This window comes from Medicago sativa, chromosome 8 (assembly GCF_051527215.1).
Source record: "Medicago sativa cultivar Bolivia chromosome 8, Bolivia_mono, whole genome shotgun sequence".
In the NCBI taxonomy this organism is placed as follows: Eukaryota; Viridiplantae; Streptophyta; class Magnoliopsida; order Fabales; family Fabaceae; genus Medicago; species Medicago sativa.
The window spans coordinates 27,469,333-27,493,502 of NC_140756.1; the positions used below are offsets into that span (position 1 = coordinate 27,469,333).

At 33.7% G+C, this 24,170-nt stretch overlaps 1 protein-coding gene and 1 pseudogene across 2 annotated transcripts; one reads left to right on the top strand and one right to left on the bottom strand.

Moving 5' to 3' along the window:
• The first annotated feature begins 4,374 nt into the window (after nucleotides 1–4,374).
• On the top strand, nucleotides 4,375–7,652 carry LOC146898046 (uncharacterized; annotated as a pseudogene).
• A 1,025-nt stretch (nucleotides 7,653–8,677) lies between these two features.
• LOC146898047 (agamous-like MADS-box protein MADS3) lies at nucleotides 8,678–13,840 on the bottom strand. 2 transcript variants are annotated; one of them, XM_085734341.1, is made up of 8 exons: nucleotides 13,522–13,840; nucleotides 11,466–11,547; nucleotides 10,690–10,754; nucleotides 10,100–10,199; nucleotides 9,799–9,840; nucleotides 9,560–9,601; nucleotides 9,293–9,444; nucleotides 8,678–9,045 (listed from the first exon to the last, which is right to left on the bottom strand). In XM_085734341.1, exons 1-8 carry the CDS (start codon nucleotides 13,701–13,703, stop codon nucleotides 8,952–8,954), a joined length of 759 nt encoding a protein of 252 aa, XP_085590467.1. In that variant the 5' UTR covers nucleotides 13,704–13,840; the 3' UTR covers nucleotides 8,678–8,951. The 2 variants fall into 2 exon arrangements, with proteins under 2 accessions (XP_085590467.1, XP_085590468.1); XM_085734342.1 differs by having other exon boundaries at nucleotides 10,690–10,751; nucleotides 13,522–13,838.
• Between the last annotated feature and the right edge of the window lie 10,330 nt (nucleotides 13,841–24,170).

The window sequence follows — 24,170 nt, forward strand, 5'->3', positions numbered from 1 at the left end:
TGTTAAATGAGGAGAAAGAAAGATAAATATTAAGTTGATTATAGGTCAAGAGTTCAGAGACCATGTAAAAAATTTGCACATGCATCTAATTGTAGATAAACATATAGATATTTCATTTTTGAGATGTTTTAGAAAGTATATACTACCAATTGGTAGAATATATTGAATTCAATTCTGGATATGATTTTTGGGTAAGTCATCAATGTCTACTTGCATTTTCTATCATTGGATAATAAAACCTCTGCCTGCTAAGATAGTCCTGGATGTGATTGTTCTTTCCCTTGTCTATTAAGTTGTCTTCTTTGGGAAAAAAATTTTCTGCCCCTATCACCAAAAAATGATATGCCTGCCCCTACTTGAAAACAATTGATCAAAGTGCCCTTGTTCTTCAGTTGAATTGGCGAGCATAGCTACCTCTTTATCCTTAGACTAATCCTAAGTTTTGCCATAAAAAAATTAAAAAAAAATTCAATATAGTATGACATCATAGAAGTGATATAGTATTACTGAATGAACAAGTTTTTTTTTTCTTACACTATCATCGTTAAATTTGCCCTATCTTTTATCTTATTTTGAACAAATTTGACGTTTTCCCTCCTAAAATGTAAAAACGAGACTCCATGTGATGGAATTTGACGCATTTATGTAGTTAGTGCATTTGTGACCTTTGAATTGATAACAGAAAATCTAGATTTCAACGTAAATATTGATTAGTTTTTATGATAAAAACTTGAAATCTAGTTTGTGCGATCTTGATCTAATGAAGCCTAATCTTAATTCATTTATTGGCTAAGAAGAAATGATATTGTAGTATTTCTCAATAGTTTTTGTTCTCTTCATCTATGGCTTGTATTCATCTCATCTTTCACAACCGTAAAATAATAAAATAACACAAAATAAAATAAAATAAAATAAAAGACCCGCTATCATTTATTGATTCATCAATGAATGTTGACTCAGTTGATAAAGAGTTGACTTACCATAAAGGTCGTGGGTTCAACTCTCGTTACTAATGTGAGGATCTCTTTGGTGGATGATTTGTTAGTACTTCTATAAACGCTATTTGAGCCTTGAGGTCTACCCCTAATTAATCCTGGTGAGTGCCCTGAGCCTAATTCATCTAAACTTTTTGTAACCAATTTTCTTTTAGGAAATTGCTCTTTAGGCGCATCAACTAACAAAAATACCCCACCGGCAATTAACTACTGTTTGCTACTAAACGATATTTAATTTCTGTTCACTCACGAACAGTTATTATTTGTTGTTCCAAATTGATCATATATCCGACATGGTTCAATTGAACCTCACTTCTCCCTCACAAACTTTCTACCATATTCCTTCCATATCTAAAAGTTCAAAAAATCATCAAAGAAGGATTGTTATAGGGTTTCTACACTCATTTAACCACCACCGGCAAGTTGGATGAGTTGAAGATACAACTTAACCAATATTTTTTTCATGTTTGTGAAAATCATACCGCATGTCATGTTGGTATTCAGGTGCCACACATAGATCTGAGGGATAATAACGACAAATGAACTATTGTCTATCATCCAGAGATGCTTAAAGATGATAGTGTATTTTCTATAGTTTGAGGTGATATCAGCAAACACTAGGTATCGAAAGAGCAATTTCCAAAAATTGATTGGTTTTGTGGATAGGCAGGCCCATGACGGGAGAATCAGCTACAAAAGTCACAAAGTAGACCAAAATTCTCAGTATGAGCAACAGCAATTGTGGACGGTTCTTTTTTGCACCACCTTTTTTTTTTATCTAAACACAATCCATCCATGTTTTAAAAATAAATTGTCTCCAAAGCAAAGTACACTTACTACTCCAAAAAAAAGAAAAGTATAAAAAAAAAAAAAAAAACTTAATAAATCCACTCCACTTGCACCATTTTTCAGATGAGGTGTGCAAATATATATGATTAACTTAACAATATAATAAAATGAACCACACCAAACCATAAAATAAAAATCAATTAAAATGGGTATATAATTAACAAAACCTAGATGAAAAGAAAACCATCCAGCTTCACAGGTTCGTTGACATTAAAATGGGTATATAATAAACTTCACAATTACTACTAAATATTAAGCCTGGTAGATATGTTATTTGGATATCCTCGACTTTTTTTCTTACATGAATGAATATATTTTGGAGTTAGAAGATTACGTAGTAGAATTCATCTTAGTAGAATGTCTATGGAGGTGTTAGGCTAATTCCCCATGTGTCAACCCCAAAAAAATATATATTACTAAACGGAAGTAAACTAGGAACCTGAACATTTTTTTGTATGTTGAATCGTTGTAGAGTCAATGAAACTTTTGTTAAAATATTTTTTCTAACTGGCCATTCAATTTTTTATCACTTCCACCACTAGAGGCTTCATCGAGCACCTTCAAGAATAAATATTGAGAAATGCTGACATATGCTTATGTATTAAGGATGGAAAATTGTGCATTTATTTTTCCAAATGTAAAATATTTTTTCTTTGAAGACATAATTTCTTTTTATAAACTCCTTAAAATGTACCTTTAGGACAAAAATAGTGATGCAGCCACTAAGTAGGTGACATCTTGTAGGTAGGGATGGGAATAGGTCAGGCCGGCCTACAGGGGCCTACGGCCTAGCCTACGACAGGCCAGGCCAGGCCAGGCTTTTTTCTTAAATAGAGAAGGCCTAGGCTTTTTTTTAAGCCTATTTAGCTTAATAGGCCAGGCCACAGGCCTCTCAAAAAGCCTTTTAAGCCTATTAGGCCGGCCTATTTAAGTAATATGAATAATATTATTTATTATTATATTATATTTTGTACTTTGAATTAAAATATAAATATGTAAACTTTTTCAATAATTTAAGTTTTATTAGTATACATTAATTTGTTGCATATATAAATGTATTATTATAAACTATAATAGAAATATGATACAATATATAGTCAAATTCTCTAAAACCTTGTGTTGATTACCAAAAGAGAGTTTAACTAATTGAACTATTAGTTCGCTAGTCCATTTAAAATTAGATCACATTGCTTATTTAAAGATGTTCATAAGATATAGGCTTTTAAACAGGCTAGCAGACCGTAACAGGCTTTCAGAAGGCCAGGCTCAGGCCTAAAAATTAGGCCTATGACAGGCCGCAGGCCAGGCTTAGGCTTTAAAAAAATATGGCAGGCCAGGCTTAGGTCTTGCAAAGCCTAACTCGGCCTAGCCTATTCCCATCCCTACTTGTAGGTTCAAGACCAATTATTTTACGTTTAGAAAATTCACTTTTAGATAACACACGCATAATCTATCCAGACCAAAAATCACTTTTGAGACCAATAATCAGTAAATATAAAAATATGGGTTAGGATTAAAATTGTAACAAATATAAAAATAGAGGGACCAAAAAGTTTGATTTTTTTTCAAAAATGAGACTATTTTTGTAAATTTGATAAAATAGATGGCCTAAATGTGAAATTAAGCCAAATAAAAATTGAGTTAAGGGTCTTGATGCCACTATCTCCTTTTATGTTACACATTCATCAGCATAACTCCCATTTACACGCTCTTTGGAAATAGATAACTCCAACATAAGTGGTGAAGTGTTTGAGTCCATGGTCGAATTTTTGGATTATGGGTCTCCGCACTTGAACCCTAACTAGCTCATTACTCAAGTACATTCAATTGGGTCGGCGTCATATTTCAACTAGCATCAAAGTCAAGAATTAACTAAAAAACTAGAGTATTACTTTTCCCACCCTATGGCCTTCTCGCGCGCCCTGCTTTTTTGACCAAAATACCCTTTATCCGGACTATGTAATCCGGACAATATTCGGATCATATAATCCGAAATGATTTGGAAATCACCCTGCCCCATGGGACTTGCGAAACTTGGCTTTGGGCAGGGTGAAATACAATCCGGAAAACATAATCCGAACACAATGGTTGTATTCTGGAGTAGAAAGTCCGCACGCCCTGTATTTAAACCAGGCGGGAAAAGTAGTCGTTTTATTCCCGAAAAACGTAATCCGGACAGCTAGGTTATATATAGTTCTCCAGAACCTAGCTGAAGCAGACCACCTTTATCAAAAACACTCCCTATACCTCTAAAAAACACTCCATTTGGGCGAAATCATGGTTTGGAGCAGCAATCTGGCCATCAAGGGGGGTTAACATCATCATTTTCGTCTGAATGCAAAGGTAATATGTATATAAACCTTTCCCTAGTCGATTTTTAGGCGATTAACATTTGATCACGTTGTATGATCTTTACTGTACTTTTTCGGAATTTGAAATCCGGATTGTATTCACGCGTTCCGAATTTCGTAATCCGAACTGTACCAGTGCAGAAACTGTGTTTATTTTCTGACTCTGCTTCACACTGTTTTCAGTCATGGATGTTCCTGTTGATCCCCAAATGATGATCTACCTCAAAATGAACCTCTTGTTGTGTTGCCGCTTCTTTTAGTTGAAGATGCGCATGATTCCGGAAATGCCAAATCCGAGAATTCCCCACCACCACCCCCGAAAGTAGAGGATGCTCCTCCTCCTATTCCTCCTGTTGTACCACCTCCAGTTGTTGCTGTTTGTATTGACCAGCGAGAACATTTTACCACCAAACACAGGTTTGCAACACGCAGTGATTTGTTGGAGTGGGTTCGAGAGAAAGCTAGGAAGCTTGGATTTTCCACTGTTATTGGTAAATCCGATAACGGTGGCAACGGAAGAAACACATTTGTTACTTTGATATGTGAAAGGGGAGGTTCATACACCGAGTACAAGAGAAAGAGTCGACGCGAGATAGCTGGTTTGGTTAAATGCGAGTGTCCGTTTAGGCTGAGAGGTTACTTGTTGACTGGTGGTGATTGGAGCCTCAAAGTTGGTGATGGTAAACACAACAATGACATGACAGATGTGTTGAAAGGTCATAAAACCGCCGGTCGTCTAAACCCAAATGAACGTGTTCACCTTGAAGAGATGGTGGAATCAAAGGTTCCTCCGAGGCAAATGCTTACCAACTTAAAGAAGAGGAACCGTACCACTTCAACTACCATCAAACATGTGTATAATGCTACTTACAGGTATATGCGGTCCATTAGGGGTACGAGGATTGACATGCAACATCTCTTGAAGTCTTTGGTTGATAATGGTTATGTTTATCATTGTAGGAAGTATCATGATTCTGATGAAGTTAGTGATGTTTTTTGGGCACATCCAGATTCTATCAAGTTGTTTAACACGTTCTTCAAGGTGCTTGTGTTGGATTCAACATACAAGACAAACAAGTATCGTCTTTCATTGCTTGAGTTTGTCGGTAATACCTCTACCATGAAAACATACTCTATTGCTTTTGCCTATATGTTGTCTGAGAGGCAAGACAATGTGTATTGGCTCTTGAGAGGTGTCGTGAGATGTTGCACTCCAAAGATCTCTATCCCAAAGTAGTTGTTAGTGATCGGGACAATGCTTTGATCAATGCTGTGGAAAAGGTTTTCCCTAAAGCTACTACTTTGTTGTGCTCATATCACATTGGACAAAATGTGAGAGCAAAGTGTAAATTGGATTGCAAAGTGACGAATCTCAAAGGCAAGAATGGGAAAGCGATCAAGCCTGCTTCGGTGGTGAAGACTGTGATGGCTGCATGGATGGATATTGTGGACTCCGAAACGGAGGAAGCATATATTGATAATTGGACCCGGTTCAAAGTTGTATGCGCAAAATTTCCCAAGTTTTTGGAATATGTTGAAAAAACAATTTTGGATCCGGTTAAGGAGAAGTTTGTGAGGTTTTGGGTTGACAAAAACCTTCATATGGGGAATACTACAACAAATAGAGTTGAATCTGTACACGCTCGGTTGAAAAAGTATCTGAGTAGTAGTATGGGTGATTTGAGCACAAACTGGAAATCCGTTCATGACATGCTAGAGTTGCAACATACCGCAATACATGCTTCGTTTCAGACAAGCATTATCATGCTTGAACATCGGTTCAAAGACAAGGTGTTGTGGTCTAGGTTGATCCGGAACATTTCAAGGGAAGCTTTGCATCATCTCGTAGTGGAGTACAATAAAGCACTTGAAATTGGTACGGATAAATCAAGATGTGGTTGTTTGAGTTTGATCACTTACGGATTATCGTTTGCATGTATGATAGCTTTGAAGATCAAGAACGGCACCGCCATCCGTTTGGAAGAAATTCACACCCACTGGAAGAGGTTGAGGTTCGAGTACGAGGTTGACCCGAAGCTTCAAAAAGAAGACATCTCTCTATTGCCAGAATGGGATATTCTCCAGGTATTTTTTTTCAAAATTGTCTCTGTTTAAGTTCTGCCCAGGATTTATGTTTCTGTATTCTGTACTAGTGCAATCCGGATTATATACTCCGGACATAATTGATGGGTTCTGGAAAATATAATCCGGAGAGGTAGCATTTACGCCCCATGCAAGTGCATTTAAGACTCATGCATAGGGTTTATCGCGAAATTCCAGATTTTATAATCCGGATGTCCGTATGTATTTCGGAAAATAAAATCCGGACTATATCAGTAGTGGTACCAGAGTGCATGTTTCTAGCTGTTTTCCATTAACAACAATAATGACAGTTTTTTACACATTGTAGGCCCGGTTCAAGGACACCGATTACAACATGAAGGTGCATTTGAAAGAACAGTTCCGACAATTTGTTTTACCGGAAACCACCTCTATGCGTCCACCGCCAAATAAGGTCACCACCAAAGGAGCTCCAAAGAAAGATAAGCAAAGCATTCGATCGACAAGGCGGTCCTCTTCCCTATGGGAGATTGTTGACTCCTAGGAGCAAGAAACACAGGGTTCACAGACACGGTCAACAGGGACAAGTAGAAAGAGAGCACGGAAAAACAACATGTCTCCTACTCCTCCTAAGCCAATTCCAAAAAATCGAAGAAGCCAACACCCGTTGAAGTCCACATACCAAACAAAGACCAAATCCCAATTTGGATGCATGGCTTTATTGAAAAGGTTACGGATGTACTCGGTGATGGCCATTGTGGGTTCCGAGTAGTTGTAGTCCTACGTAACTTGACTATTGATGATCACGTATTAGTCCGGTACAACCTTTACAAAGAGCTTATCGGTGTAGAAAATGACCGATATTAGAGGATGATTAATGATGATAGGCGGTATAACGAGGTCTTGGATGCTCTATCCTACTTCGGTATTGGCAATGTACCACCGGATAAATGGATGACAATGCCGGATATGGGGTTCCTCATCGCACAGAAATTCAGCCAAACGGTTGTTGTGTTGTCCATTGGGAAATCAGAAACTTTTTTCCCTATATGTGGTCCACCCCCGCCGCCAACTATCGATCCGTTGATGTGTCTGGCATATGTGAATGACAACCATTTTATGGCATTGAAATTGAAGGATGGTTGTCCGATTCCTCCCACTTCCGCTCTATGGAGACAATACCATCGAGAGGATGCAGACAGCTGACCTGATAGATATGTCAGCCGGATGACAGATTATAATGAGCTAAGTCGGGCGGCGGGTGTAGCGGTCATAGAAGATGATGAGGAATTGTACTGTTGAAAATCTTGATCCCGATGAGAGGGTTGGTGTTGGTCCTGCTCCTGGTGTGAAGGTTGAAATGGATAATAGTCCCATTGATCTTTCGGCGCCATAGATTAGATATATATCATTAGTTTAGTTGAAATGTATATCATTAGGTGAAATGTGTAATGATATAAATTCAACTATTTTTTGGTATATATATATATATATATATATATATATATAATCATTTTTTGATATAATATTTAAGTTAATTGTCTTTTATACAAACATATATAATGGTTTATTGAAAAAAAAAGATAAAAACCACAATGACATGCAAATCTGTTTCAGTTCTGTGCACTGGTGCATTCCGGAATATATAATCTGGAATGTCCCGAGGGTAAAATTGGAAAAAAAAATAGGGCGTGCGAGGAAAGGCATAGGGTGGGAAAAGTAATAATCAAAAAACTAATTAATGAACTGGGTCTTGAGACTCAACAACTACTAAATAAATAGAGAGGGTTCATGTAGTTAAACGGCTGATACTATTGAGAAAAAACTAAAATAAAAAGAATATTATACAAGTCATAAACGAGTAAAGAGGAAAAAAGAAAGTCCCATTTCAATTTAAAGAGTGTTGGAAATTAAAAAGTTTCACATAGGTCGGAACAAAGAAAATAAGATGTTGATAAGTGGTAGAGTGTTCGAGTCCATCGATTCAAACTTTTGAATCTATAGACCTCCACACATAAAGAAACTAGCTTATTACTCCACATTTGAGTATGTCCAATAATCCAACGACCTCATCCATTTCCCCTAATCTCATTAGACCTTGGACTCATCAAACTCTACTTTAATCAACTTTTTGGTTCTTTGTCAAATCTACTAAATTAACCACTTAAACCCTAAGTATTTACCATTCGGAAAGAATGGTATTTTGACATTGTGATATCAACCATTCCCATGTACATTCTCCACTGGTAACTAACTCCACCAAGGCATGTGTGTTCTCCTTTTTTTGAACCACGACTTTGTTTTTTTTTCTTCTTTTATTTTCTTTAAATGTTGAAAATGATAAAAAAAAAAAAAAAAAAAAGATCATACATCCAAGTTCAAAATGCATATGAAGATAGGAGAAGGGATTATGTGGGGAGGTAGGAAAAGAGATAGATGCATTATACACATGCGTGTGTAATGTTATTTTAAATATTGTAGTAATAAAAAACATTGTTTTAAATATAAGTTAAATACCACTATCTATACTTGTATCCAATTACAAAAGAAACTATATATAGGAGTCTGCAGTTTCCCATGCTAGTCACAAAAGATACTCCAATTTTGTGCTTATAATAATTGCCAAAACATAAATCTAGAAATCATATAATTAATAAGGTAAATTAATCTTATACTTGATTGATTAAAGTTATCATCAAAGCATCCATCCCTGCATGAAGTTAGTCTCACAAGCCATGCTCTTGGAAACATTAGATGGCTCAGCTTGAACATACTGGTACTGTTGGTATCTGTCCAATAAAAGAGGTTAACATTAGAATTATATATTTTACCATTAAAAACTCTAACCCAAAACTAATTGGATTTTTTTTAGTACATAAATTTACAAATTAGTAACAAATAATATTGTTTTAATGCTACTAAAACATTATCTTACATCAATTTTTATGAATATTAAAGATCATATATATACTCATCTAATTAATTCCAAATGTAGTAAATAAATATATGCAAAAAGATGAAGGAAACTTCATGTACCCTATTTGCAAAAAGGGTTCTGCTTGGATATCCATACTCATATTCATAGGGTTGGTTTGAGGTGTCTGAAAGGTAAAGTTGCTATTTCCAGCAACTGAATTAGAGCTCCACAAACTTTCCATTGCCTTAAGATTAAATCCCTCTCCCTCGAGCTGAAAATGGAGTTTTAAAGCAGATAATTATTAGAGAAATTAGGATAACCTATACTAATTGAAATTAAAAAAAGGCATATATGTATAATGGTATAGAATCCTTTATATATTTAACCTTGATCCTTAGTTGCTTGTTCAATTCTCCTAGATGACGTTCCTGGAAAATGGTTGAAATTGAAAATAAGAAAAATTGAGAAATTCTATTGATCTAATAATTGAAGTGCTTAACTTGGACAATAATTGAACTTAACTAATAAATTTTGACTTGGATAATAATTGAAATAAAATCATAGGACCAAACAAATTTTCATGAATTCAGCTATTGAAAAAAATAAAATTGATGATTACTCTTACCCTTTTACGAAGCTCTTCCATTTGTTCAATCATAATTTCTGTCTGCAATTTAAATAAAAATTCAGCTATGATCATCCCAAATCATTGTTTTATATACATTCACAACCATTGTTCTAAATTGTATCACAAATGCAATTGCCATATTGATCTTATTTTAATAAAGTTAATTAAACTTCTAGAGAAGCAAGACCTAATTCAATTTTTAATAGTTATATCAATGAACAAAAATAGATAAAGAGCAACCATATATATGTATATAAAAGACCATGCATATATATATGTAGATGCGTGCACACTACACCTTTCTTTGCCTAGCTTGTGCTAATGCACCTTCAAGCTGTTTTTCAAGATTCTGCAACTCCTTTATGTTCAAAGGTCCAAGATCTTCCCCAAGCAACTGCCTGAAATGACATTACATATTGGAAAGTAAAGTTTCACATTTTGTTTTGTTATGATTTTTTTTCAATCATTGTTACTGGTTTGTAGTTGTTGTCATTGATTAACATATACTCCCTCCGTCCCGGATTAACTGAGTCATTTACTAAAAAAAAGTGTCCCAAAATAACTGAGTCATTTTAATTTTCAATATTACTTTCATCATTCCCAATTCAATATATTCCACTTTTTCCCCTTTATAACTCTAATTAATACTACTTTCATCATTCTCAATTCAATACATTACACTTTCCCCTTTATTTATACATTTTTCTTAATAAGTGTGAAATGAGCCAAGGGCTCAATTAATTTGGGACGGAGGGAGTATATGACAATTGAATTAAAAACAAGACAATATATTTACTAGCTAGATAAATTAAAATTTTATTCCTAAAAAAAAAAAAAAACTAAGTTCTATATTTATGTAAAAGGGGCATAAGTGAGTGTTAGTAGTACCTCTGAGTCCTTTGAAGAGATTCATACTTTGCCTTCAGCTTAGAAACCTCTTGGTACCAACTCTGCTTGCCAAAACAGAATTATATAAATTGATATAGTACTAAGAATATTATTAACCTATAAAATAAAATTATGAACTGATAGATAAATCATATCATCTAGAATTACTTAGAATTTTTTTTTTTGAACAGAATTACTTAGAATTTATATTACATTTAACATACCGAAAAAAGTTGAAAAAGCAATAAAATTAGCAACGGAAATTGATTTTTTTTGCCGACCCTAAAACAAAAATAATGTACAAGTCCAACATACTATGAGTGTTATTTCTCTAATTTCCCCACTTTCTCGAGTTTTTTTTTTTTTGTCATCTAATGGTTGTCCCGCTCCTAAAACGAAAAAAAAACTTGAGAAATTTGGGCATTTAGATAAATAATACTCATAGTATGTGGGACTTGTAAAGTATTTTCGTTTTAGGGTTGGAAAAAAAGATTACGGAAATTGAAACAAATTTTGCATTTTTATCTCTCTAGTGCATTGAGATTGGCAAACTACTATGATTTTGACAAAAGTTATGTGATTGTTAATTTAGTAAGATGGTGGGTTAGACGAAATCACAGTAAGCCACTATAATTTCAACAAAACCACCGTAGTATTAAACATGCATGTAACTTCACAAAATCACGGTGGTTCATCGTGATTTTCAATTTGAATCTGATTGTTCATTCAAACATGTACTAAGTTTCTTACATTATTGAGCATTGTTGATGACATACCTGTGTGTCACAATCAATTTGGTGGTCATCTTGCTGAGGATTAAATGAGCACCGTTGGTATCGTTCAATGGTTTTGGTAGTTCTGTCAAATAAACTTGCTTAGTATTAGTACAAATAACCATTAAAAAAAGTATTAGTGAGAAAAAAAATTTAGTTTGGGATATGTAATATGAAATATACACAACAACAATCATATATATGTAAATGATAACCTATAAATTAAGAATGTACATAATAAAAGAACAAACTAGGAAAATTCAAATATTTCTGGATTAGTGGAATTTATATGTGGACAAAATTACACACCCAGGTACCTACTGTGTTTCTTTACTCTTGTGCAGATTATTATAAATTTTCTTTTTTGTAACACTTATAGTAAAAGAAATATTCTTTCATAGGAACAATTAATTACTTTACTCAAAATACTGACTTAGATAAATAACCCAAATTTCAACCACAAGGATTTCATAGGGCTTTTCTTTTCTACAAGATATATGTTTTTCTATGAAAATTATATGCCATGGAAGTCAACACATTCACACCATAATGTGTTATGAGTTTCAATGAGAAGTTAGATGTAAAAAATTAAAACAAAAAAAATAAAAAAAGTGAAGCTGATTAATTTGGTCTTAATTTTCATATTTTTAATTTAATTTATACTTTTCCTTTTTTTGAATGGAAATTAGTCTTAAATTGGTCCAAAGAAAGGGAAGGAAACTTTTGAATGGTTTTACATTTTAAATTAAAGTTTACCAATGATTTGTAAGACCTTAGCATCAAAATCATCTTGCTCAGAAACTAAATTTTGTTTACAAAAGAAACTTTTTTTTCATTGAGAGACAAAAGAAACTTAGTTACACATAATTACTGATAGTTGTAAAGTAAAAAAAAAAAAAAAAAGATTTTGTCATTCCTCAAATTGATCTAAAAAGCCAAAGAGTACTTCCAAATTCTAAACCCTGCTCCACCTTGTAATAAAGCTGGAAATAAAGATGGAAGATATTATTAGAGTATTTTTTTAGTGGAGAGACACAGTGATAGAACCAAAAGATTAAACGTTTAAAAGGGTTATAGAAAAAACTTTAAAAACTCCATATTTTGTTGTGAGAATTAAAAAGTTTAAAGCTTTTTTAACCTTCAATTATTTAAAACATGATTTTGGAAAAAGCCCTAGATCTTACACAACAGTACATAAGAGTGAACACACAAACACATAATTATATATTATTTTATATAATAATAGATCATATGATACAAAATTGCATAGTCTAGTACGACTAATATTGTCATATGATTGTTTTCTTCCTTTTCTGTTTTTCTTTTTTCTGACTCTCTTCTGAGAAACAAGAAATATCTAGGTTGTACTGTTCCATTATTTCTAAGCTGAAACCTTTAAACATTACATTATCTTTCAGGTGTTGTAAAGGACTATTAAACGTTTTCATCAACAAAAAAAAGGACTATATATTAATTAAATATGTCGATCTATGATTGGAAAATACCAAACCTCATAATATTCATATATATTCTCTAACTTATCAAATCTAAATAAAAAAATCCCCTAAAAAAAATTAGAACCCTAAAACTACAATTAATAAAAAAATTATTAATGTGTCATGGAGGATTTAAGATCCATCAACTGATCCAGAAAAGGAGAGAGATGAGGGTTTGATGCATATGTGTTATGATAAAGAAAAAGAATGAAAAAATGAAAAATATTTTTTATCAATAAAAACTCAATGTGTCAAAAGTACTTGTGTAATTAAATCTTAAAAGCATACAATTCAGTTGTGGCAAGTAAACAAGAAGCAGAAAACCAGTAACCATTTTGGTGAAAGAAACTGATTCAAAGAAGAAAGGAAAGAAGAAGTTATACATGACAATATCTTAGTTCACATCATCACAAAACCCAAAATACAAAACTATAAGAAAGAAAAAAAATGATTCTATTAACCATTGGGATTTGGACCTCACAAAAATAGACAATAAAATTGAAACTTTCAAAAAATTAATAAATGGATCTATAAAAAAATGTTGAGAGAGAAAAAAAAATTACCCAACACTTCCAAATTCATAGAGTTTGCCACGGCTAGAGAAAATGATAAGGGCAACTTCAGCATCACAGAGAACAGACAGTTCATAAGCTTTCTTGAGCAAACCATTTCTTCTTTTTGAGAAAGTTACCTGCCGGTTTATTTTGTTCTCTATTCTCTTCAATTCAACTCTTCCTCTTCCCATTTTTTCACTCTCTTTCTCTTTTTCTGTGTCTCCAAGAAATAAACTCTAACTTTGTTATTTATATTAGGAATTTCTTGTGTTGTGTGAGTTAGTGCAATATGGAAAAAAAGAGAGAGAATATAATTTTTTGTAGTGAGAAATGAAAGTTTGTGTGCTATATAAAAAGGGACACACACACACTTGAACTTTTTTTAACAAAAAAATGGAAACAAAAATTATTCTTAATTTTTGATATTATTCTCTTTTACCTATTTAATTATAGTATAATGTGGGCTCTTATATAAGTTATAAGTTACTATCATCTCATTTTTCTCTTGATGCACACTTTAATTGTTGCAGTTTAGGGCAAGGAAATTATATAAGGTGTATGATTCATTGAGTCACGCGCCTGTGTGTGTTCACGCGCCCATGTGATAGGTCTTTAGATTTCAACATCAGATGGCAGTATTTGTGGAAATGTACTAACCACCTTCTGATGAGTCTGGTTACAATAGTGATGATGAAATTTTGCAGGTTTTGACCAATATCTTTGTAGAAAAATTGGTTACAATATCTTTGTATGATTCATATGTATTAATCACCATATGCAAGAATCATGATCTAACTCATGATCACTTTTTTAAGAAGTGGATTAGCAATTTTTTTTTTGTTGCATGATGCTATTATTTTATATGTTTGATATTAAGTATCAAATTATTATAAGCTTACAATTTTTTGTTTTTTTTCCCTTTTGCAAAATTATGGAAAACAAAAAAATTATACTTAGTTGGTTTGATAAAGAACCATGATGTTGATCAATGCCATAATTTGAAGTGACCACATCATTTATATGACCAGGAAGTAAATTTATAATTGACACATGGATTATGTTCAAAATGTCCAGTCTTATTTCAACTTTATGATACGTGGACATGACCATGCATGTTCCATATATGTTGCTCTCTTGGGACCAATCTATATGGTGATTGTTAGAGAATCAAAGGATTACAACATTGAAGACTATGAGACGAGGAAAAATAATGGTAGTTTTTGAACTTGCACTGGATAATACAAAGGTACTCAATCCCATTACAAAGTAGTGTTAACCACTTTGAAAACAAGACAAAGGGTTAGAACACCAAAGAGAGGAATTTACACTAGATTTAATGATTGTTTAATTAATTAAAAAGTGTAAATAACAATACAAGTCATTTTTTATACAAAATTAAAAGATATATATTAGAAATGGTGGTTGGGCCTAACACAACCCCACAAAACCGGCTTGTGAGGTGAGGATTGCCCCCACTTATAAACAAATTGTCAGGCCAACTCCTAACCGATGTAGGACTCTTAATACATCCCCTCACGCTCAGGATTGCACATCTGAAGCGTGAACATAAATGACGGGTGGTCCGATAACGGAAACCTAGAAATGGTGGTTGGGTCTAACACAACCCCACAAAACCGGCTTGTGAGGTGAGACAACCCCACAAAACCGGCTTGTGAGGTGAGGATTGCCCCCACTTATAAACAAATTGTCAGGCCAACTCTTAACCGATGTGGGACTCTTAACACACCCCCTCACGCTCAGGATTGCACATCTGAAGCGTGACCATAAATGACGGGTGGTCCGATAACGGAAACCTGATAACAGGTGGCCCAAAGAATTGTGAAGAGGCTCTGATACCATATTAGAAATGGTGGTTGGGCCTAACACAACCCCACAAAACCGGCTTGTGAGGTGAGGATTGCCCCCACTTATAAACAAATTGTCAGGCCAACTCCTAACTGATGTGGGACTCTTAACAATATACAAGTAACAAGTCTAGTTTTTGTGCCACATTTTTTTTGTAAGAAAAACTATCAGAGAAAGTACACTTAAATGTTACTAATTTAGTGCTTCATAGATGTTACTAATTTAGTTTAGTACTTTTAGCTATGTCATCCAAATGGGCTACTTGTGTCTCGTACATGTTAGCCCTAACGGGTAGCGGGTTTATTTATGATCGGTCTAAAATCACTAAAAAAAATCGAGATGAAATTTTAAAGCACAAGTCATGTGTTTTATCTAGATTGATAGACTGATCCATATGAGTTAACATGGTTTGACAGCTCTATCTTTAAACCTTTAGCAACTATCAAAAACAAGAAATGGAGCTACTATTTAAATTAGAGTTGTGTTATTTGAACATTCATTTACATGACAACTTTTGAGACAACCATTACAAAAATTAAAGTGTATTTGCAGAAAAACCAAGACAATAGAGAGAGAAATTGAAAACATAATGTGAGTATGAGAGGGAAAGTTATCACAACAAAAATTGTCAAAAAATAGTTGTTCAAATATCATTTCTCTCTAAATTATTTGTCTGTGAATCTTTTTAAAAGAAATTTAACTTCATAATGTGTTTATTGAAGAGTACCTTTAATACATATTCCTTCTTTATTCATGAACTCCTTATCTGTTTATTCTTTAACTCCTCACCCAACCCCAAGCCATTCTTATATCCCCCTACATTTTTCCAATTTAGAGGAGAAAAAAGAAGATATGATTAAAATTATGCCGTAAATAAAACATTGAGAGATTTAATAAAAATATTATTGAAAAACGACTCAAACCTTGATCAGAAATAAGGATCGTAAATAGTGTATAAAGAACTACCACATTTAGTTTCTATGATGATTTTGTAGGATAAAATCATACCTAAATTCAAATTCTAAGAATATTGAACTATAAATCAAGAAAAATAAAAGAGTCATAATAAAATAAAAAACTAAATTTCGATAGACATGAAAGGAAAAGTAGAACAACACATTTATATCTTACAAACGAATCTGTTTCAATCATAATAGCAACATCAATAGTATGCATCATGAGACATGAATCACGATAAGCATATGATACACATGTCTTGAATTTAAAATAATTAGATCAACTAGCAAAAAGTAATATTCAATTATTTTGCACTTCTTTTCTTTTAATTATTAATTGTTTATTGAATTTAGAAAAAGGAATTTTTAGGCCTGTAGTTATACGCTACGAAAGTAGGTTGTTACACGTCTAAAAAATCCAACGTGTTGTGAAAGCAAACATTGTCTCTTGTTCAATAAATTTTACAAGCAGCTTTAATTCTCTCGTTACCATTTAATTTGCGCAACAATTTACTTGAGTGACGGAAGTCGACAGTCGACGGAAACCGTCGTTTTGGCCTCTACTCATTTATTAATTAATTAAAAACTATTTTATTCCGCGCAAATTCTAAACTATTTTGATTTTGCCTTAGATAAACACAGTAACAACGAACTTTGGTAATTGTTAAATTGATCTCTGTGGATACGATATCCCTTTTTATACTAAAACAACATAGCCGTGCACTTGTCAAGTTTATCTAAAATTTCAAATAAAATGTTGCTTAATATATGATAATATGTGATTGACTACTATTATTAATTTATTAGGTCTCTTTCCAACACAGAAAGAAAATTGTTGGGATTCCTTGACAGTATGGTCACTTCAACCCCACAAAGCCTTATATAAAGCATTGAAAGCAATATGAAAGATGTTCACTTGGCTTCAAAAGTAAAACGCTATGGTACTACTTAATACATAGACCTATCCATGAATTGACAATACCTTTACATAATATGTGTTGATGTGTGTGAGTGTATATATGTGCGATTTCTAAGGAATCTCATGTGCAAAAAAATAAATGAGTCATATTTAAGACCACAACTTCTATCATATACGTTGAACATCTTTAAGTTCACCTCATGTGTTTCTACTCTCTAAAGGAGTTCACACGGTGTAGATTTGGTGTAGATTTTAATTTTAATTTGAAAAAGAACTGAGTTGCTGAGAGTAAATTAATCGAGGAAAAAATCTGACCTAAAAGTAATTAAATGATAGTTAATTTTAGAGTTGTCTTTATGCAATGGTACAGGTACATGACTCATCCAATGGTCAAGCGGTCCAAGATAGGGCTTTAAGCCACATAATTTTGAGCCAAAAAAGGCTTTGAAAAAGTTCAATTTGGCTTTTTATTTTTTTAAAGGAAATATATAATATGACTATTTAATAATGAATATTTTCCTTCTTTAAAAAAAAAAAAATTATGAATATTTTCCTAGTTAACTTTATATATATAGGTTAAGGCTCCATATTCTCTTTGACGTAGTCAACTCTTTTAAGCTTCTAAACTTGTTGGACTGATCATGTATTGTGAAAAGAAGTACCAACCTTTTGTTTACCGTCGTTTTTGGTAAACAAACTGCTAGTTTTAAGTTTATTGCTTGCAGGATCAAACTAGAAATCTTAGGACAAGTTGTGCAATTATTTTTTTAGAAAATGTTTGAATGTTCATCATGTTCTTGAGATTAAACATGAAGAAGATGAAGATTGTTGCCTTGTTCGGCAGAATCCAACAAGTTTTTAGAAATTGACTTGTAAAACTAGACTTTAAAGATAAAAGCACAAGATTTAAAAGGAATGAATTTGCATTGCATTAAGTAAAATGGTACATCAATCAAGTACATACATTCTTGTTAATCTTTTCTCTCCGTATGTTTGGATAATTCGAGCGTAAGAATTCTGTTTATGATTTGTGACCCTTGTTTCTTATGAAAAACTTATATGTATACACGAATAGAAATAACTAAAACAAACGGTCTTAAACTATAAGTCTTCAACATATTCAACTTGCTTTCACGTGTCTTCAACCCTTGACTTTGTCTCTTCACAAAGCATCTGAATTCTTTCTTGTTGAAATTGAATACTTTCAAAATGTCAAGATTCATCACAATTTGTTGAACATAATTTGCCTCCAGCTTGACACCATGAATAGAACCTAACTTCAACTAAATAATTTCTTGTCAAAAACAATCATTAAAAACACAGGCTAACATCTTCATAAGCACCTTTAATACAAGTACGTAGAATACATTTAATCGTGTTTTTTCAAAAATAAATAAATAAAAGAAATACATATAATCCATAATCCTTGGAAGTCAACAAGAACCCGAAATCACATAATCAGGACGATTCGGGCAGTTCATTCTTGATTGGACGGTTCAGGAAAAGGAATTTTTTATTATTTTAAAAATTAAAATAATGATCTTGAATATTTAAGCCTTTCAATCTTGATAAACTGTGTGAATGAGGGTTCTGCTGACTCCAAGGAATGCGGTCCAAATAAATATGGGGAGGAAGGGTAGTTCATTTTCAATAATATACAAACATAGTGTCGGGTTTGAAGGTTAATTTCAATAAAAGTATGTTGACAGGTGTTAATATTTCCGATTCTTGGTTTTCAGAGGCGGCATTGGTTATGAATTGTCGAAGGGGTACTGTTCCGTTTACTTACTTGGGTTTGCCTATCGGCGGTGATTCAAGGAAACTCAGTTTCTGGAAACCTGTTGTCGATCGCATTTCCTCTCGCCTGTCGTCGTGGAACAATAAATTCCTGTCTTTCGGTGGCCGTTTGGTTCTCTTGAAATCTGTCATATCCTCTCTGCCGGTTTACTTTCTTTCCTTCTTCAAGGCTCCTGCAGGTATAATCTCTTCTATTGAATCTTTGTTTATAAGATTTTTTTTTGGGGGGGGGGGGGGGGGGGGGGGGGGGGAGTAGTGAGGAAAATAGCTTGGATAAAATGGGAGTCTATTTGTACTCCAAAGGAGGATGGTGGTTTGGGGGTTAGGCTGATAGGTGCTTTTAATTTAGCTTTGCTGGGGAAGTGGTGTTGGAGGTTGTTGTCAGATAAGGAGGGGTTATTGTATCGTGTTCTGAAATCCCGGTATGGTGAGGTTGGGGGGCGGTTGGTAGAGGGGGGCAGCCTTAGCTCGCCTTGGTGGAGGATGTTGTGTAGGGTTCGTAAGGGGGTTGGTGAGGGAGTTGGGAGGTGGTTTGATAACAACATTCAGCGGGTTTTAGGTGACGGACGGGACACTTTATTTTGGCATGATACATGGTTGGGAGACATTCCATTGCATGACAAATTCCCCCGTCTTTATGATTTGGCAGTGGATAAGGAGTGCACGGTGGAGGAGATGTGTAGGCTCGGGTGGGAGGAGGGGGGTGGAGCATGGTTATGGCGGCGGCGGTTGTTGGCCTGGGAGGAGGAAAGTGTGAGGGAGGGTTCATCTTTATTTCATAACACTATTTTGCAGGATCGCGCTTCTGATAGATGGCGGTGGTTTTTAGATCCTACTCATGGTTATTCAGTTAGGAGTGCATACCATTTTCTTACTGATTCAGGTGCTCCGGCGGTCAAAAATCAAGACGTTAATGTTTGGCATAATCATATTCCGTCTAAGGTTTCAGTGTTTGCTTGGCGGCTTCTTCGTAACAGGTTGCCAACTAAAGACAACTTGGTGTGTCGGAGTGTTATTACATCATCCAATGCAGCGTGTGTATCAGGGTGCAGTCATCCAGAAACGGCCAAACATTTATTCCTTGATTGTGTGTTTTTCAGTTCTATTTGGTATTACGTTTGGCATTGGTTAGGAATCTCTTCTGTTAGTTCTGGAGATATTAGACAACATTTTCATCAATTTATCTATATGGCAGGGTTACCAAGAGTTACTCATTTGTTTCTTAAAATTATTTGGTTCGCTTCTTTGTGGTTAATATGGAAGGAAAGGAACAACCAGGTCTTTCAACAGGTGGCCTCTACTCCTTCTGTGTTACTTGAAAAGGTGAAATTAAATTCTTTTATGTGGATTAAAGCAAGACAGGTTACTTTCACGTATAGTTATCATGATTGGTGTAAGAACCCGTTCCCTTGCATGGGAGTTCTCTTGTAATTCTGTTTGTTTCGTTGTAGTCTGGTTTGGACGGTGCTTGAGTTTGCTGGCACCTTGACTGTTGTAAATATTGTTGGGTGGTTTGTCCATTGCACTACTTGTGCAGGGTAAACCATTGTTGTTTATATATCATTTTAGTTTCTCCAAAAAAAAAAAAAACATAGTTATGATTGTGAAAAAGAATCATTGAAAATGCAGGTGAAAACTAAAAAGGATATACAACTTTGGATTGCTAGTTGGGTCATGAGCGAAACGCCACAACTATACCTTAAATCTTAAGATATTAAGTTTCTAAATCATCTCACTTATAAAGTGTTTAATCACTGCATTTTCAAGCAATGTGAGACCTCCAACTCACAGTAGCTACGCAATATATCTCTTAAGTATGAGTTCATCAATTCATTAATGTTTCCTTTAAAGCGAAAGCTTTTTCATCTACATACACTTAGGTTGTGTATTTGTACTTGCACCATAGTTGACACTGTACCCACCACATCAGGGAACACGCCGCCTGATCATCTTCGCCATGAAGACCTTCGACACAATGCGCCAACTTATCCACATAGATTTGTCATGAACAAATTCATTTTGTGATACTCTTTTTTTTTTTTTTGGTCAAGAAGCCTTGTGGCTAGAGCTCACACATTTAAAGCTCACACATTTAAATGTGGAGAAGTGGAGTGTCCGGGGTTCGAACCCCGGCCCCTGCATATAATATTCAATATCTCTACCAACTGAGCTAAGCTCGCGGGGATTGTGATACTCTTTTTTATTAATATTAATTTAGTAAAAGAAATTATCATTAAAAACAAATTTTATAAAAAGTATCTTAAAAATAAAAGTTCAAACCTTCAAAATAAAACTATTTTGTTTGTTATTTCAAAAGAAAATTTCAATTTAGTATGATGTGTATTTATTTTGTTGAAAATTTCATTATGCTTTATTATCCTCTTAATTGCTACTTTTAGCAAACATGATATAGGAAAACCACTAAGGGCCCACAACTCGTTATGTTACGTACTAAACGAATGTTGAATGCTTTTCTTATATTGGTGCAATTGTAAAATTGTCGGTTTTCACTTTTAAAAGTATTTAATTTTGGTTGGACGGTTTCATGTCATGATCGTGCCCAATTTAGGAATTGCATTAAGAACAATGGTTCCTTTGTTTAATAGGAAAGGGTTTTTCCTGTGCATTTTCAAGAGAGATATGGTTACACGTCAAAGGAATTCTTACTCTCTAGTTTCTACATTAATACTTCCGACACGTCCCAAATTATAAAATACTTCAAAAATTTCGCACACTTCAAAAATACTTGTTTTAACACTCTTTTAAACCCGTTATATTTACAACCGATTTAAATATAATTATTATTTTTTTATGGCAACACTCATTAGATAAGGGATAAACAAGTCTTGTAAGCAATAATTACACCTTAAAAATTGTGACATTTTTTTTTTATAAATATGACCAATTTTTATTTTTTTTTAAGTTTTCTTATTTTAAGAACCGGAGGGAGTATATGTTAGCCATCAACACAGTTGCTAAACCGGAGGGAGTACAAAAAATGTTTAACCACTCAACAACACTATTAGACCCGAGATGACAATGATGATACCTACAAGTTAAGCCTACACCATTAAACCAACTCATAATGTGGGTTTACGAGATCATATTAATGTTAATGTTATTTTGAGATATTAGGGTTTACAATTGTCATATATTTTGGTGTAATTTAGATATTATTTGCCGAATTGAGGATGCAATTTGCCACTTTAAGTTATCAAGTAAGAATGTAAGATTTGTTATACCATACATAATAGAAAATGAGGCCAATGTAATGTTGTTATCTTTCTAAAAGAAAAATAACTACATTGTTGCATACAAAAAAAATAATTTAAGATCACTAATATAGTTTAAACTAAACTAGATTTTGGACCCGTGCGATGCACGAAAAGTTGATTATCTCATTGACAATTAAATGTGGTAGTTGATCATGAAATGTATAATAGTTGTTGTTGAGCATGAGTTAATGCTTCCAAAAGATGACGACAACAACAACAACCAAACATTATCCCATATTAAGTGGGCTTGACTCCACGGATTGAAGTAAGTCGTATTGTTCTATCATAAACCATATTTAAATTCAACTCCTTAATCTATAAACCTTTCTTGATAGTTTCTCTTATAGTTCTTCTAGGTTTTCCTATACCTCTTGTGATATGACTATCCTCTATTTGATCTACTCTTCTTACTATAGAATCTACAGGTTTTCTCTATACATGTCCAAACCACCTAAACCTATTTTCCACAATATTTATACTATAGGTGCTACCCCAACTATCCCTACAATGTTGCCATTTCTAATCTTATCCCATCTAATATCACCACACATCCAACACAACATCCCCATCTCCACACACTTACTTTATTCTCGTGTTGGTTCTTAACTGCCAATACTTTGTTCCATAAAACATCTTTTTTCTGACAATTGACTGGTATTTTTTCATTTCAACTTAAACGGCACGTTTGTATAACAAAAAACACATGAGACTCTTCTACATTTCAACCATCCGACTTGAATACAATGAATTACATCTGATTTTATTTCTTCATCATTTTGTACTATGAACCCAAGATTTTTTTGTTGAAAGAATGAACCCAAGATATCTAAACTGTGTAACTTCTATGATACGATCTCCAACTTTCACCTCTAAGTTTGAACTACTTCGTCTTTTGTTGAAGTTACATTACATATACCATGTCTTGCTTCTACTCAAACAAAAGTCTTACGCTTCTAAGACTTGACTCCAGGTCTTCGACATCCCATTCAATTCCTGCCTCGACTCTCCAATTAAGACTACATCATCCACAAAACCCATACATCTTAGTGCTAGCTATTGGATGTGTTTTATAAGTACATCCAAAACTAACGTAAAAAGATAAGGGATTAAGGTTGACCCTTGGTCCAATCCTTGTAATGAGAAATACATTGATAGGGATGATGGTCCAATCCTTGTTATGAAAAAAAATAATTGATAATAGTTCCAATAGACAAATCCTAAAACCCCCGAAGTAATTTAGACTTTAAGAACATTTTTGGGTCCAAAAAGATGTCTAAATGAATTCCGAACTTTTATAAATAAGATAAGATATGTGAATTATAAGGAAACAGGAAAAAAATTAGAAAGGAAATGCGGATCAACTTTTTCGGCTCCAAAAAGTTGTCTAAGAGACTTAAGACCTTTTATAAATAAGATAAGATACTCGATCATTTTCTAACAATATAAAGAAACAACAAAAAATTAGGAAGAAAATGTGCAACAACTTTTTCAGCTCCATAAAGTTGTCTAAGAGACTTAAGACCTTTTATAAATAAGATAAGATACATGATCATTTTCTAAAAATATAAATAAACAGCAAAAAATTAGGAAGGAAAAGTGCAAAAACATTTTTGCTCCAAAAAGTTGTCCATAAGACTTAAGACCTTTTATAACTAAGATACACGATCATTTTCTAAAAATATAAATAAACAACAAAAAATTAAGAACAAAATGTGGAACAACTTTTTTGGCTCCAAAATGTTGTCCAAAAGACTTAAGACCTTTTATAAATAAGACTAGTATTTGGACCCGTGCGATGCACAGGAAGTTAATTATCTCATTGACTAATAAATATGGTAGTTGATC